Source organism: Myxocyprinus asiaticus, chromosome 11, assembly GCF_019703515.2.
Source record: "Myxocyprinus asiaticus isolate MX2 ecotype Aquarium Trade chromosome 11, UBuf_Myxa_2, whole genome shotgun sequence".
Lineage (NCBI taxonomy): Eukaryota > Metazoa > Chordata > Actinopteri > Cypriniformes > Catostomidae > Myxocyprinus > Myxocyprinus asiaticus.
The window spans coordinates 18272938-18290412 of NC_059354.1; the positions used below are offsets into that span (position 1 = coordinate 18272938).

At 38.5% G+C, this 17475-nt stretch overlaps 1 protein-coding gene across 1 annotated transcript in view; it reads left to right on the plus strand.

The window, feature by feature from the left end:
• The window catches only part of LOC127447974 (unconventional myosin-X-like), a 118811-nt gene that overhangs the window by 81962 nt on the left and 19374 nt on the right, over positions 1-17475 (plus strand). The window contains exons 20-24 of the mRNA XM_051710246.1: positions 151-265; positions 5754-5860; positions 7705-8154; positions 8283-8313; positions 9711-10544. Coding sequence (XP_051566206.1) covers positions 151-265; positions 5754-5860; positions 7705-8154; positions 8283-8313; positions 9711-10544 — 1537 coding nt within the window. The remainder of the gene's footprint in view (positions 1-150; positions 266-5753; positions 5861-7704; positions 8155-8282; positions 8314-9710; positions 10545-17475) is intronic.

Sequence of the window (17475 nt, forward strand, 5' to 3'; positions counted from 1 at the left end):
AACCAGAATATTCCTTTAATGAACAATACCATGGAAGTTTTCTTTCCTTTTTTTACTGAATGTGAGAATGTTTAATGGGTACATGGTTCTCTTACAGTAAAATGAGTGGAATGTGTGTATGTGTTCAAGCTGTGCCCACTTCCTCTGCAGATACACAATGATCTTGAGGGACAAAAACCACGCAGTGGATGAGAGGAAGAAATGTGCAGATCTGCTTACGAAGTATGATGTCACAAAGAAAGAGTGGCAGTTGGGAAAGACTAAGGTGTGGTTCCAAAATTAACACATTCTGTATGTTCACACACATGTATACGTGCTTTCACGCCACCTTGACTTATAATGTGGAATCCCTGATAGGCACCTCTAAGTGGCAATTGAAATTATCTGTGCTGAGACCTCTGTGAAAAAGGTAAAGAGTGCAAAAGCTTTAGATAAAAGCTCTTTCTCTCTCATATTGAACTTGACATTTATTCAGTCTGTGGGTTGATCCCTGACATTTGCTAAGTTTTCTGCATGGAGAGGATTTCAGGTAACCTGATAAGGTTTGTGTTCGTAACTCCACATAAACATGCACTGGGATGGTCTCTTGGCATCCACCAGTTTTTTACATTTTAAACTAAAGTAACTTAAAGAAAGTGTTGAGAGAGTCAAATGAATGATTTGAAAGCCTAAATGTAAATGAGAAGGAACAAGAAAATACAATACAGACTTTTGGGCTTTTCAACCTTTTTTCAACCCTGGGTTAAAAAGATGTTAACCCATAGCAAGCCATACAGTAAAGAGTAAAACTAATACTGACCCGAAACAACTTCTCTCTTGTTACACCAGTGTAACACATCCCTATCTGATGTTCCCATTACAGTTGTTTCTCCAAGCGCTTGTTACAGTATCTTCTCTCATGAATCTGCTGTTTTTAGAATTTCCCCTACAGGCTTAGCATGTGAATGCCCTTGTTTGAGGAATGAAAATACAATAGCATGTGGGTTTATAGTGAATTTCAGGCCAAGCTTTATCAAGCCAACGTCAAAGTTAGGCAAAATGTAGTTACATGGTATTTTTTGCAACACTTTTAGTTTGTCATTGGGGCTTTTGTCCATCTCTTGCTGGTTTCTCTGTCTCTTCCTCTTTCCTTCTTGTTCTTTCACGGCTCCCATCCCCCACCTCAAAAACCCTCCACATCTTGGTCGGGTGCCTTGTGATCCCTTACTCTAATGAAATGACTCATCCCGATCGGCCGGGCCTGAAATGAGAGCAGAGCACTTTAAGGCCGTTTGGCAACAGTAGCACAGGCGCTCTGAAAATAACACTTTCTGTTCTCTGTTCAACAGTGTCCATTCATTCTTATCTTGTAATCAGTCAATTATTCACTTTCCTTGGTCAGTCTCTGCCACACATTATATGCAGCAGTTCACTCGGGCTGTTTTTACAGTAAGAGGAGCTCTGATGTTTCTCAGGAACAGGAAGGCAGTGTAAATAAAAGACATTCTTGTGTCCTTTGATTCAGACCACTTTTCTTTAAATTAATTGATTCCAGCATGCTCTGTGTTATTTCCGTCGGGGTTTTGTGGGTTCTGGTTTTCCTGAGAGCCAGTTTAGATATCTCCTTATCTGGGTTCGCATTGTTAGCTTGATGGTCACTTAATGCAGTGTTACCGTGATTAAATTTGTTTAGGTTTGGTTTGTTGGAGCAGAGAAAATCTCTCATATATCAAATAACTTGAGATGGACAGTGATGACCTGTCAATGCTCTTTGCGGTTACGAGATACTGTGTGGGTCATTATGAAAGAAAGGCAATTCAAACTGAACATTGAGATGACTTCAGCACACAGTTAGGATTTGTAAATGCACAATATCGATGTTGCAAAAAGCTGTGCTATGGTAAGGAATAATGGTAACACTTTACAAAGGTTCCATTTGTTAACATTGGTTAACAACATTAGTGAACATGAACTAACAATGAACAATACTTCTACAGCATTATTAATGTTAGTTAATGTTAATTTCAACATATACTAACACATTTTTAAAATCAAAAGTTTTATAACATTATGAACTAACATGAACTAACAACGAACAATTGTATTTTTATTAACTAACATTAACAAAGATTAACAAATGCTGTAAAAAATATTGCTAATTGTTTGTTCATGGTACCTGAAGCATTAACAATATTAACAAATGGAACCTTATTGTAAAGTGTTAATAATAACGGGATAACGTACAGTCAGCTGGTCATTACTGCAAAAATAACTTTGTTGCTTTAACCAGCCAAAGCTGGTTTGATAGGGAAGTGGAGTAAATGACTATATTACTGACTGTATATTATACTGTATTTCCTGCTTATTACATGGTTACCTACAGACCAAATAAGCCAATGGAAATACTGATATGGAATGGAATTGCTGATTAATTGATTGATTTAATTTTGTGAGAAGAAACATGAACAGTCATGAAACTAGCACAGCTTTGTAGGAAATCAGTTGCCTAGGATTTTCAGTTATACAGTTTAACAGCCATTCAAATTTGACGCAATATGCAGTGATAGACCAATCAGAATCAAGTATTCCAGAGAGGCGTGTAATAATAGATTCAGAAAGTATATCTGTATGGATGGGTACTGCTGAAACAAATCTGCCATTTAATAGTAATATCATAGAAAAAATCATATGTAAGTGCCAAGCAATGCAAATACCGTTCATCTGCATTCATCACAGTCTCAATAGATGGTTTGAATACATAAATACATAATTTCGCTTTATCCTAGAATGTCACTTTCTCTTGTTGTCTCCCACACACACATACATAAAGACACTGACAAATTAATTCAAATACGCACACTGCTGAATAGAGTCATGCTTTACAAATTGTTTTGCTGTAAAATAGCCTCATTGTTCTGTGGAGGGGACAGGGCTGACCAGCTCCAATTTGTTCTCAGCGCATCAGAGCACCAGTGTACTCAAGGTCAGCTACTTTAACCTATAACATTCACTGCTCTGCAAGACTACTCCTATCATACCATCATACTCAAGTACTTGATAATTAACCTTCTGATCTGAACAGCAATGGACCCAATGAAAGCTGGTGACCTCATGACAGAAGCTGGCATGATGAACCATTCCATGCTGACTCTTACTGGAAGATATCTTCAAAGATAATATGGCAAAATACAGTTGCTCATAGATCATAGTTTTTCAGCAGTTTCACGTTCAGTGTGGACAGACCAATTGCTTGTCGTAACTTCAAAGTGTCGTGCCTGGTTAGGACACAGTTTAAACCAGCCTGGATTAGCACAGGGTAATCTGGTCTTTTCTGGAGGACTGGCACAATTATCTATCCCACACTCGCATCGAAAAGCTAGAATTAGAGTAAAACCATTCGTATCCTGCTTGGTTTCTCCTTTCAGGTTGGGAATGGGTGACTTTGAATCCTCTTTGTCTTAATCCATCCAAAATCTAGAGAAAAGACAAGAGATCTGTTACATGTACAGTATATGACAGAATCACAGTCAAGACCAGTGTCATTGAAGGGTGACATCAAGTGATATAAGCAGCACTGAGAACAAGATCAAACACACCACACGAAAGACCAGGCAGAGATGTATGGTAGTTATTTGATCAGAGTATACCCATATGTTCCACATATGTAATATGCATTTCATGTTGCTATATAAATACACTCTCTTGTAAATTCAGTTTAATGTATTCCTGCTTTTGAAAACATGTTAGTGTTGTTTTAATGGAATCCATGAAGATTTGGATAACATATCAGTTGACAATCAGAGATCCGTATATTGACCTGTGACTGTCTGCCATTGCTGGACGTGTTGGACAATCTGCTGTGGTTATTATCATGGTCTGAAGTGTGACAACCCTTTCAAGGCTTGATTTATGAGTGTGTGTGTGTGTGCGTATGTGTTTTCACCTTTCTCATGTTTTCTTGAGTGGCGACACTGGGTTTTGTATGTGTGTTTTTGTGAGTGTGAGATTTGAGGCGAAGGTGAGGGAAGGGGGTATCAGAGAGGGGGCTGAGATTGTGTTTCCTCGCTCGAAACAATCTGTATGTAATTATATCCATGCTGATTGTGTGTTGAGGAAGTGTGTTCCCTAGATCGAGGCTCTGGGTTTGCGTGGGATGGGGGAAGGATGTGGACGAGGAAACTTCCTTCTCTGTGTGTGTGTGTGTGTGTGTGTATACAGCTGTGCGTCAGTGATTACAGGAACATCTGGGTTGACGTTCCGGGAAATCTCACAATCGGCTTAAAAGATCCTTGGGAGGCCAGACGTGATGCTGTGTGTATAATGTATGTATGTGTATTCAAGAGCATGTGTCTTGCTGTAAATTGATAGAACCCTTCTCTTGACTCTGTGGTGACAGTCTCAATTAATGAGTCTATACTGAGCATCCTCATAGTCTGATGGAATGGTACCACCATGTACAGGTACTCATATTAGCCATCCCTACAAACAAGACCAGCATAGTTGGTTTCCAGTAGATGTTGTGTTTGTTGGATGCTGTTTAAGATTCTTAACTAACTTTAAGAGATAGCTAAAAATCTTGACACAGTCTACTTGGTGATCATGATTTCAAGCTCGATTACACTTCATATAGTGTGCATGCATCAAGCACTAGGAAGTGTAATCAAGCTTGAAATCATGATCGTGCCTAGAGACTGAAATTGCAAGATGTACAGTGAAAAAGGAGTTACATTTTGGTTTGTTCTCACCCAACACCGATTGGATCGCTTCAGAAGACATTGATTAAACCACTGGAGTCGAATGGATTACTTTTAGGATGCCTTTATGTGATATTTGGACCTTCAGAGTTCTGGCCACCATTCACTTGCATTGTGAGGACCAACAGAGCTGAGATATTCTTCAAAAAATCTTCCTTTGTGTTCAGCAGATTTGCAGTTAGAGTCAAGCTATGGCAGGTTTTGCGCATTCAAGCTACAGTCTTCATCTGTCTGTCCCATTAAACATGACACATTGTGTAATCATATATTAGAAGGATGTCAGCTGAAGTGTTAAATATACATCATGCATCACTTCTGTCTTTCAGAGTATGCATGCGCACAACGGCGAGGACAGTTTTAGTCCGGTTAAAGTGTACACATACTGGACAAAGCAGAGCTACAATCACATTATCTAGGTCTGTTAATCTTGCTCTGCAAAAATCAAACTGGTAGTACTTAAGTGTTTTCATGGCATTTTAAAAGAGACAAATCCTTGTTTTAGAATGACAGAAATCGACATTTTAAAGTGAATGGAAACGTATTGACTGCACATTATTCATTCCAAAGTCATTTATGCAGATCATTAACTTTAATTCCCTTCTTTTAAACTCTGAACCTGGGGCCTCTGTTCTGACATTCAACGTCAGTCAGTAAAGGGTTAAACCTTCATGTCTCCTGCCTTTGAAAGAGAGAGATTGAGGGTGTGGCCTGCTCTTTGTAGGAGAGCCACTCTTTCCCCCTCCTCCCCACCTCCCTCTCTCTCTCTCTCTCTCTCTCTCTCTTTATGTTCATGCACATCAGTCTGTCTGGAATAGCCCGAGCCGCAGCAGTAACAGGAAATCAGAGAGCTGTGGTTTCAGCACAATGGCAGAGCTCCACAGCTCAGCTCCCTGTCGCCTGTAGCCTACTGATCCTAACACTAGAGCAGTGCTCATACTGCCTGGAAAGTTACACAAAAGGTACCTAAACCTGCCCTCTTCTATCTCTCCTTCTTGTTCTTCTTCGGTGCATGTTCTGCAGGTGTTCCTAAAAGAAGCTCTGGAGCAAAGGCTGGAGAAGGAGCGAGAGGAGGTGCGCACAGCGGCTGGTATGGTGATCCGGGCCAACATACTAAGTTATGTGGCAAGGTTAGTACTGCTTTGTGTGTGTGGGTTTCAATGAATGTCTGGGATTGTCTCGGGAGTGTGTTTATACAGTACCTCATGTATGTGTTTGTGTATAAACATGATCTGTTGAGTGAGGCTGGGTGAGTTACCTAAGACAAGTGACTTTAGTTACATTTTATTGTTTTGAGTGGCTGAATTGCTCTAATCGAATATGTGAGTGCTGTTTTAAGTTTGCATTGCAGAATGGGTTACCAGCGCTGAGTGAATCAGTGTATTGAGATCAAAACCAAGCAGATTAGATTCATTATGAAAGTACTGGGAAATAAATTAGTGTTCTACCATGAAAAGTGTCTTTTGTACATCCTCATGCAAGAGAGAAATTTCTTGTTACACAGTGAATACTGCACAATAATCTCAACACATGCAATGTAAATAAATTCTAATGCTGCTTTTATAAGTCATTCAGTTATTCCTGCAAGTTTAGTGGGCTATTAGCATGCAACATTTAGTTTCAGTGATTCTGTGATGATGCTGTGATAAATCAAACACAGCAAGATCAAAATATCTGTTTGTGGATACAGGGTCTACTGAGACACACTTTTGGTTCCTGGGAGCTTAGTGCTCACCCAAAATTATAAAGGCCTATTAGTTACAATGGCCACAAAAAGTATTTGGACACTTTTAGATGCTAATGTCACTCTTAAAAATGTCTGAATGTCAGTTAATTTAACGCAAAGTATCAAAGCAAGTGGCAACTTGAAACAAATTGTTTTCAGGAAAAACAAATTAAATTTTCTTTGCCATTTTGCAATGCATTTTAACAAGCTGTCAAAAAAGTGATATTTAGTGGATGTGTGAAGTCAGTTCAAACTAATGTTTGACAACCAGAAAGCATCCAAATACTTAACTTTGAACATAATTTAAAAACTAACAAACCTTTTTTTCATAAATAAATAGTTCACCCCAAAATGAAAATTCTCTCATCATTTACTCTCCCTCATGCCATCCCAGATGTGTATGACTTTCTTTCTTCTGCTGAACACAAATGAAGATTTTCAGAAGAATGTTTCAGCTCTATAGGTCCTCACAATGCAAGTGAATGGTGGCCAGAACATTGAAGCTACAAAAATCCTATTAAGACAGTGGTTTAATCCATGTCTTCTGAAGTGATATAATAGTTGTGGGTGAGAAAGAGATCAATATTAAAGTCCTTTTTCTTTACTATAAATCACCACTTTCACATTCTTCTTCTTTAGTTTTTTGCTGATTCACATTCTTCGTGCATATCACCACCTACTGGACAAAAGTGGAGATTTATAGTGAAAAAGGACTTAAATATTGATCTGTTTCTCACCCACACATATCATATCACTTCTGAAGACATGGATTTAACTGGATTCTGGATTACTTTTATGCTGACTTTATCTGCTTTTTGAACCTTCAACATTCTGGCCACCATTCATTTGAATTGTATGGACCTACAGAGCAGAAAAAGTATTCTAAGAATCAAATTTTTGTCCTGCAGAAGAAAAAAAGTCATACATATCTGGGATGACATGAGGCTGTGGGTGGTATGTTCTAAAGTTATGGGAATTTTGAGAAGGAGCAGCTGCTCTCATAGATAAAATATCAATTATTATGACAATCAAATAACAGTCTAGCCGGAGTACTTTGTATTATAGTGACAGAAATTTAATTGATATTCTGAATGTATGAATTGTGTGGCTAAATGCTTTTTAAATGAGTTTTAAGACTATTATGTTAAGTAATTACTATGATATACCCATAAACTAATCATTAATACAAAGCCTTGAGGGCTCTCAAATGTGTAATTAGTGTTTTAATCTATGATGTCCCTCTCACAGAAAACACTATAATAAAGTCCGGGCCAGCACCATCACAATTCAAAAAAACTACCGCGCTCACTTTTGGAGGCAAGTCTTCCTGCGTTTCCGCTCCGCTGCCATCATTCTCCAGAAACACCTCCGTGGACAGCTCGCTCGCCAGCTCTACCGCCAGCTCCTGGAGGAGAAACAGAGGAGAGAAGAGGAGGAGAGAATCAGAAGGAAGGAAGAAGAGAGGAGACGGCAAGAGGAACTGAGGAGGCTTGAGGAAGAGAGAAGAAGACAAGAAAAAGAGAGAAAGAGAGAGGAGGAAATACAGAGGCTTCAAGAGGAGGAATGGAGGAGGAGAGAGGAGCAACAGGAAGCTTTGCGGATACAGCAGGAAGAGGAAGAGTTTAACAGGAGGCAGGAAGAGTTGAAAAGCTTACAGATATTGCAGGAGAGTGAGGACAGAGAGACAGGGCATAGCAGGTAAAGCTCAATCCGGCCAAATATTTTGCTTTGTATTTAGGTCAACTAAAGTCTGTGTGGCTGTAAGGCCATGCTTTTAATCTACCCTGTCTAAAAATAATTATTTGCCCTTATTTGTCTCCTATTAGGAATCTTTTGGGGAAAAATCACAGCCAAAAGGTATTAATTACTATTACATATTAATATGAAAAAGACTTGTTCTGGAAAGGATATGTCTGTTTTGTTGTCCTAATTCTCTGTCATCAAACAAAAACAAAATCTCCTTGGCAGTTATGGTGATGGTATCTGATGGCATTGGTATGGTACTTTGCTATATGAATAACTGATGCATAACATGTCCATAGCCTTTTTTTTTTTTTTTTGTCAACATCAAGAGTTTTAAAAAGTTAAATAGTCCCTCCAAAAATGAAAATTCTCTCATCATTTACACACCCTCATGCCATCCCAGATGTGTATGACTATCTTTCTTCTGCAAAACACAAATGAAGATTTTTAGTGAATGGTGACCAAAACTTTGAAGCTCCAAAAGGCAGTATAAAAGTAATCCATAAGACTCCAGTGGTTAAATCCATATCTTCTGAAGCGATATAAGTGTGGGTGAAAAACAGATCAATATTTAAGTCCCTTTTTAACTGTAAATCTATACTTTCTCTTCCACATTGGAGGTTGATAGTAAAAAAGGACTTACATTTTGATTTGTTTCTCACTGACACCTATCATATCGCTTCAGAAGACATGGATTTAACCACTGGATTCTTATGGATTACTTTAATGGCTCCTTTATGTCATTTTTGGACCTTCCGAGTTCTGGTCACCATTCACTTGCGTTATGAGGACCAACAGAGCTGAAATATTCTTCTTAAAATCTTAATTTGTGTTCTGCTAAAGAAAGAAAGTCATACACATTTGGGATAGCATGTGGGTGAGTAAATGATGAGAGAATTTAAATTTTTGGGTGAACTAACCCTTTAATTGCGATTTTTGCTTCTTTTTTTTTAATTGACAAGGAACAATGGATTTTTTGTGGTTTTCAAGATTATTCCACAAATGTTGTCGATTGAGATTAACTTGTATTGAACCCAAGACATTCCTATACATTTTTCACCATTTCTTACCACCTTTTTTCCTTGAAAAGTTTTAAATTGTCCTGCAATGTGACAAGTTAATTTTTGAAAGTACAAATATACCATGTATTCTCAAATAAATATCAAGTCATAAAAGCTGCTTGCATTATAATTATTTCAAATTAGAAAAGGTCGTTTAAAATAGTTTTGGATGGACTATAACGTCACACTGCAGGATGTCAACTTTCCAAAAGTATTTCATATTAGCTACCCATATAAGAAAGTACAGAATGACATTTGCATACTTCAAAGAATCCCCATGGTACAAGTTCAAAAAACAATGGTATTACCATGGTACCATGTCCAAAAAACATGTTATTACAAAGGTGCTTTTTGAATGGATAGTTAAGAATGCTAAAAAATTTTTTACAGAATGAGCTTTTTTATTTGAAGTGGGTTATTGACATCAAAGATCTCTTCATTGTTTTCCAGAAGGAAGTGTCCCACAGCCAGTGTCAGTACTCCTCTGAAGAGGAGAGCCGTCAGATGGAGGAGATCCTGCGACTGGAGCGAGAGATTGAACGGCTACAGAAACAAAGAGACGAAGGTGTGTCCTTGCTGAACGAGAGCTCCAGAGACGAACTGCGGCAGAAGAGCGACGCTGAGATCTACCGCCTAGAGAAAGAGGCTTCGCGCGTGGCTACCGAGTTCCTGGAGATGCTAGACTTTGGAGGGTTGGAGCAGTCGCTCTCCAGCGAGGAGAACCTTCACGACACATCCGAGACCACTGCGCCTCTGGCAGAGGAAGAAGTGGATGAAGGCTTCCACGCGGATGACGAGTGCATGCCCCTTGGCGATTTCCCTCCCCCAGCTGTTACCGTTCCTCTGGACAAGGAGATTCTCTCCAGTCTTCCACCTCCACCACCTGCCTTTGCAGAAGGTCTGGTGGCCACATCCTCACCTGCACGGATGGAGCGGCCAAAATCTAATTGCTCAATTAAACAAAACAGACTCTTAGACATCCCCCCACCTCCAACTTCTGCTCCACCCCCTCCTCCACCAGCACCAGCATTAACCAAAGGAAATTATGGAGTGGTATATACAAACTCCAGGAAAACAGAGATTGTACTGCCAGTGGAAGAGACTAGCTTTAGTATTCTGCCAGAGACTGAGTCGGACTATGACCAAGAGGAGTTTGAGGAGGCATTGGGGAGTTGTGGGGATGCAGGAAGTACAAACGACGGACACCTCACTGATGAGGAAGTGCTACGTAGATCTTCCTGTACCTACAACAGTATGGAGTCATTTAGGGGAAGTTCAGACTCGGTGAGTTCACAAAGCACCCGTACACCTCTGAAGGGGCGTTCTCATTGAAAGCAGTGAAAGGAATTAGTCTCCGAAAAATGAAAATGCTGACATTATTAACTCACCCTTCAGCATTTAAAGTTGGTGGTCAAAACAGCTTTCTGTGTTTTAGCGCCACCAGTTGCACTGGTGAAACTTCGCCGTGCGAAGAATAAAAAAATGGACACACTCAGCGTAAAAAAAAAAAAAGCTTCACTTTGTCATCGTGCGATTCGCAGTAAATTTTCGCTCCAGGTGAGAATGGCTCATTACGAATCTGTTGTTTAGAATCGGAATATTAATCGCAGCGTATATTCGCGTTTGGTGTGAAAGGCCTTAATGTTTCTCAAACCTATATGACATTCTTTCTTCTGTGAAACTTGAACGTGAAATTTTTCTAGTCTTGGCATGGTTTGTTTGCTATAATGTAAGTGAATAGTAACTGTGGTCTGCCAAGCTCGCAAAAGGTACCATACATTTGGTTGCTAGCAGGCATTCCTATGTGACTGCTGCATCCAATTGTGTCACATGAGCTTTGCTGTCTGCATTCCCACTGGTAGTCGCCACATCATGTCACTACTCATTTCTATAAATTTAAACTCTGCTCAATTTTTTTACCAGAGGTGTATAGTAATGAAGTACTAATACTTTGTTACTGTACTTAAGTACAGTTTTTCAATATTTGTACTTTACTTGAGTATAAATATTTCTTTGGACTTTTACTTCACTACATTTTGAAGAAAAAATTGATACTTTTACTCAAATAAATTTCTCCAGACCCTTTTGTTACTTGTGCGAAATAACATTTTGCTGTATGTGCAAAAATGCATGCAGATCAGCGATAGTGATGTCTGATACATGAAAGTATAATTTGAGTCGAATCTATTAAATTTGATTCCTTTGAACCGATCAAAAAGATGCAAAAAGCTTTCTGAATGAATCATGAATCTGAATCAAAATCACAAGTGAAGCCAGATAATGTGTGTTTCATCATCTGTCTCCACTGGGGAAGAAAAGAAACTGCTCATGTAAGTTTACATTTGTTTTTTGACAAATTAATTTGATAAGTTTAGGCTTAAAGCTGTGAAATAATGATGAAATTATGTGTTATCAGTCTCCCGCCATCTAGGAAACCTGTTCATATAAAAGTCAATCAAATGCATTTACCTTTTACATTTAACCAAGGTGTGATCCATCCATCCATCTTCTATAGCCGCTTGTCCTGTGTAGGGTCACGGGTAGTGCTGAAGCCTATCTCAGCTGTCTCGGCCCAAAGGCAGGGAAACACCCTGGACAGGTGGCCAGTCTATCACAGGGCTAACACACAGACATACACATTCACACTCTCACCTATGGGCAATTTAGAGTTTCCAATTCACTTAACCTGCACCAAGGTGCAATGTGTATGAATAACTTGAACGCTTCATTAAAGGGATAGTGCACTCAAAAATGAAAATTCTCTCATCATTTTCTCACCCTCATCCCATCCCAGATATGTATGACTTTCTTTCTTCTGCAGAACACACACAAAAGCATTTTTATTTAAAAAAATATCTCTGTTCTGTAGGTCCTTTCAATGCAAATGAATGGTGGCCAGACATTTGAAGCTCCAAAAAGCAAATTAAGGGTGCATAAAAGTAAACCATTCGACTCGGTGGTTTAATCAATGTCTTCTGAAGCAGTCCAGTTGGTTTTGGGTGAGAACAGACCAAAATATAACTCCTTTTTCACGGTACATCTTGACAGCAGTCTCCTTGGAGATCATGATTTCAAACTTGAGTACACTTTCTATAGCACCATCTAGCACTCTGCACATGTGTTAAGCACTAGGAAATAGAGTTGGGGTACTTGAGTTTTGACTCTGACTCCAGTCTTTTGAATGTCGAGTCTTTTTTCTGAGTCCAGCCGAGTCCATGATATTTGTGATGCAATGAAAAAAATAATAAATAAATAAATAACAAGACAGAAATTAATGAACACATCTCTGTTTGCATGCAGCTGTATTAGCCCCTGAAGTCGTGGACTTAGCCAGAGATGTTTCGCTGTGTATGTTAAGCAAACATATGCACGTTAAGCAAACATACGCACATGCACAGGCACACTCATCAGTCAACCAATATGCTTGAATGTTACTACAGAGACTACTGTATAACATCGACTACCGAGGTGGCTGGCATGATGAAAACATAAAGACGGGTATGTATCCAATGTAAAAGAAACTAAGCAAGGCAGTTTCACACGACACGGAACCTGACAACTGGTAAAATTGCGTGTGCGGTTTGTGCAGCCAAGATGGTGCTCGCATTGCAGTTTCATCGCGGTTAAAAACTTAAAATAAAGAAGAGCATATCGAAATAAAAATATATGAAAATAGTATCAATATTGGATATTAAGTCTTTTTAGGCATGATGTATTTACACATGTAGGCTTCTGTGGTCTCTTGTGGTCCACGCAGTGTTGTCAGCTTGAACTGGTCCATAATAGCTTGATGAATGAACTGTGTAACTTTTTAAATAGTCGGGGGAAAAGAGCGTTTTTGCTAAAGCAGACAGCAACTCTAATCAGATAAACAGCACCTATTTAATACTGACTGACTATTTTCAAAGCATTGACAAGCTGCTTAAAATACATTCTTTTACAGCATTTGTCCACCATTCATAACATTTAACCATGCACAATAAAATATTAGGATAATTTGGGCAGTGAAATATTTTGTTTATTATTTAATTACAGACTATAAAATAAATGTATTATTTGATAAACTTCATGTTACGAGTTGAATTTAGTTGGTTATGATGTTTTTATTTTAAATGTTTATTTTATTTTATTTTTATTGTAAACCACCAGGTAACTTATGCACGTCTTTTTTTAGCCTACATCTCTGACGCTTTTGAAGGACAATTCTGTTAAATTTATGACTCAAAATTATTATTCCCCATGTTTTTGCAGTTAAAGAAGCTCAATTAAATTTTTAGTTGGTTGGTATTTAAAGATTTCAGACTGATTGCAGACCCACAGGGCTGCCGCTCATGCAAATATCAATTATTATTTTAAGGGATTTAGGTAAACGAGCAGCACGCAGAACTGCCCTGCATTGTGCGGTTTCCCACAAATTAACTAGAAAATCACGTCCGTGACGACATGGCCCTAATATTATCAGTGGGCTTTTCCAGTGTTTTAGGATGTAGCATTTGCAGTCAAATCGTGAGACGTAACTTCTCAGCGAGTGCTAATTACTACTGTGTTGACTCATTTGTACAGTATGTATTTTCTCAAATCAGTCGGCAGACAGTGAAAAAAAGATTCAGAAAGAAATCTCAGTAAAGACTATTATTTCTTTAGATAGGGATAATTTTAAATGAAACTAAATTAAATTGAACTGACAAACTGAAAATTAAGTAGAAATAAAAACTAAATTAAAATTCGAAATAATAACTCTGGTTGTAATGACTAATGCAGCTTTCACTTTCTTTATTCTATGTTTGAGTGGAGGGGAAAAGCAAACAAACAAATAATTGAAATGTCAACAGAATGCAATAAAAAGTGTGTTGAAGGACAGTTTTGTCTTCATACACCTAAAGCATATGCTTTCATTCTGAAACCACTTTGAAGTTTGTTCAGCAGGATAGCAATCATAACATGTATATATGAAATTCAACAGAGGTGTTTTTGTTACATTTATATTGACAAACTGTTTTTCTTAGTTGTGAAGTTTAAAATAATGATGTTGAGTTTACAGTTTCAAGTTTAATTCAGATTCATGAACAGATTCATTCAGATTTGGACTCGACTCGGACTCGATTGTTTAAAGACTCGGACTTGACCAACTAAGCTGGACTCGAACCTAGCACTGCTAGGGAGTGTAATTCATGATCTTGACTCATTGAGCTTGAAATCATGATCGTGCCTAGAGACTGCAATGGCAACATATACAGTGAAAAAGGAGTTATATTTTGGTCTGTTCTCACTCTAAACCAACTGTTTCTTTCAAAAAACATGGATTAAACCACTGGAGTCATATGGATTACTTTAATGTTGCCTTTATCTCCTTTTTGGAGCTTCAAAGGCCTGGTCACCATTCACTTGCATTGTATGGACCTTCAGATCTGAAATATTCTTCTAAAAATTTTGGTTTGTGTTCAGGAGAATAAAAAAAGCCATACATATCTGGGATGGCATGAGAGTGAGTAAATGATGAGCACTGCCAATCAAACAAGTTGCCATGGGTCTAATTAGCTGTTTTAGCTAATTTATGCAATTTACTCATTTAAAATCAGTTACTTTAATACTTTTACTTAAGTATTTTTCTCATGAGCTACTTTTTCTTGAGTCAGTTTTCATGAAGGTATCTTTACTTTTATTTAAGTATGACGAATAGATACTTTATACAACACTGTTTGTTACTTCACTGGTCTCTGACCCTAATTTCACCTCAAATTGCAACTCTCATCGACAATGAATGACTTCCAGTGTTTTTGATGCTTCAAATCAATGTCAGTGTGCATACCCCTTGAGTTTCATCGTTTGACAGTCCATTCGCCAAGTTCCTGTACTGTTGGTTGATAGTAGGCATTGAATTTCACTATCTACTCTTTCATTGGTAGTCACCTCACATTTGCATAAGGTTGAACTCTGCTCATCATTGTTGCCTCAGATCGCCAACTCTCATTATAAATTAATGACTTTTGGTCGCTTTGTCGCTGCAAATCGTTGTCTGTGTGAACAGCCCATAAGGAAGACATTTTGCCTGAAAGCAATATTGCATGTAGGCAGGGTTATGCAGTTCAGTGTCTGGGAAGTGAGATCTGGTATTGCTGGGAGCAAAACAAAAACACTCAGCACTTTGCCCTAATTCTCTTTAGACCTTTAAACTTGTCATAATACAGAAATGAATGCATCTGCACTTGCAAAATGCTTGATTGTTTTGGATTTCATTTAGCTACTCATGTTTATTTGCAATGGCAGGGTGAGGGAGAATCAGTTGAATATGATTTGAAATATATTGAGTTTTACCCCTCAGGGTATTCTGAGAATGATCAGTCATAAGTCTGTGCCTGCCACACCTGCTCCGAACGCAATTCCACAAAGCTTGATTGTTTTCTCTTGGAATATATTTGAACCGAGAGACCTAGTTCGAGTTATGTTTGGGTGTAATATGAAACTTGACATGACAGCTAACATTGGAAGGACGTTTACTGAAGTCATGCTCTTTTTGTTTGTATTAACATGTAGGGTAAAGACAGTGAGATGCAGATGTCCTACCACAGCAAACACACAGTGCTCCAGCGTGTATGGTTACAAGTAAAGAAAATACATTTTATGTACAGTTGAAGTCAGAAGTTAACATACACTTAGGTTGAAGTCATTAAAAAAAAAAATTAACCACTCCACAGACTTAATTTTAGCAAACTATAGTTTTGGCAAGTCCTTTAGGACATCTACTTTGTGCATGACACGAGTAATTTTTCCAACAATTGTTTACAGACAGATTGTTTCACTTTTAATTGATTATATCACAGTTCCAATGGGTCAGAAGTGTACATACACTAAGTTAACTGTGCCTTTAAGCAGCTTGGAAAATTCCAAAAAATGATGCCAAGCCTTTAGACAATTAGCCAGTTAGCTTCTGATAAGAGGTGTACTGAATTGGAGGTGTACCTGTGGATGTGTTTTAAGGCCTACCTTCAAACTCAGTGCCTCTTTGCTTGACATCATGAGAAAATCAAAAGAAATCAGCCAAGACCTCAGAAAAAAAAATTGTGGACCTCCACAAGTCTGGTTCATCCTTGGGAGCAATTTCCAAATGCCTGAAGGTACCACATTCATCTGTACAAACAATAGTACGCAAGTATAAACACCATGGGACCACGCAGCCATCATACCGATCAGGAAGGAGACGCATTCTGCCTCCTAGAGATGAACGTAGTTTGGAGCAAAAGGTGCAAATCAATCCCAGAACAACAGCAAAGGACCTTGTGAAGATGCTGGAGGAAACAGGTAGACAAGTATCTATATACACAGTAAAAAAAAGGCATATATTGATACAACCTGAAAGACTGCTCAGCAAGGAAGAAGCCAATGCTCCAAAACCACCATAAAAAAGCCAGACTACAGTTTGCAAGTGCACATGGGGACAAAGATCTTACTTATTGGAGAAATGCCCTCTGGTCTAATGAAACAAAAATTGAACTGTTTGGCCATAATGACCATTTTTTGGAGGAAAAAGGGTGAGGCTTGCAAGCCAAAGAACACCATCCCAACCATGAAGCATGGGGGTGGCAGCATAATTTTGTGGGGGTGCTTTGCTGCAGGAGGGACTGGTGCACTTCACAAAATAGATGGCACCATGAGGAAGGAAAATTATGTGGATATATTTAAGCAACATCTCAAGACATCAGGTCACAAATGGGTCTTCCAAATGGACAGTGACCCCAAGCATACCTCCAAAGTTGTGGCAAAATGGCTTAAGGACAACAAAGATAAGGTATTGGAGTGGCCATCACAAAGCCCTGACCTCAATCTGATAGAAACTTTGTGGGCAGAACTGAAAAAGTGTGTGCAAGCAAGGAGGCCTAAAAACCTGACTCAGTTCCACCAATTCTGTCTGGAGGAATGGGCCAAAATTCCTGCAACTTATTGTGAGAAGCTTGTGGAAGGCTACCCAAAATGTTTGATCCAAGTTAAAAAATGTAAAGGCAATGCTACCAAATACTAACAAAGTGTATGTAAACTTCTGACCCACTGGGAATGTGATGAAAGAAATAAAAGCTCAAATAAATCATTCTCTCTACTATTATTCTGACATTTCACATTCTTAAAATAAAGTAGTGATCCTAACTGACCTAAGACAGGGAATGTTTTCTTTGATTAAATGTCAAGAATTGTGAAAAACTGAGTTTGAATGTATTTGGCT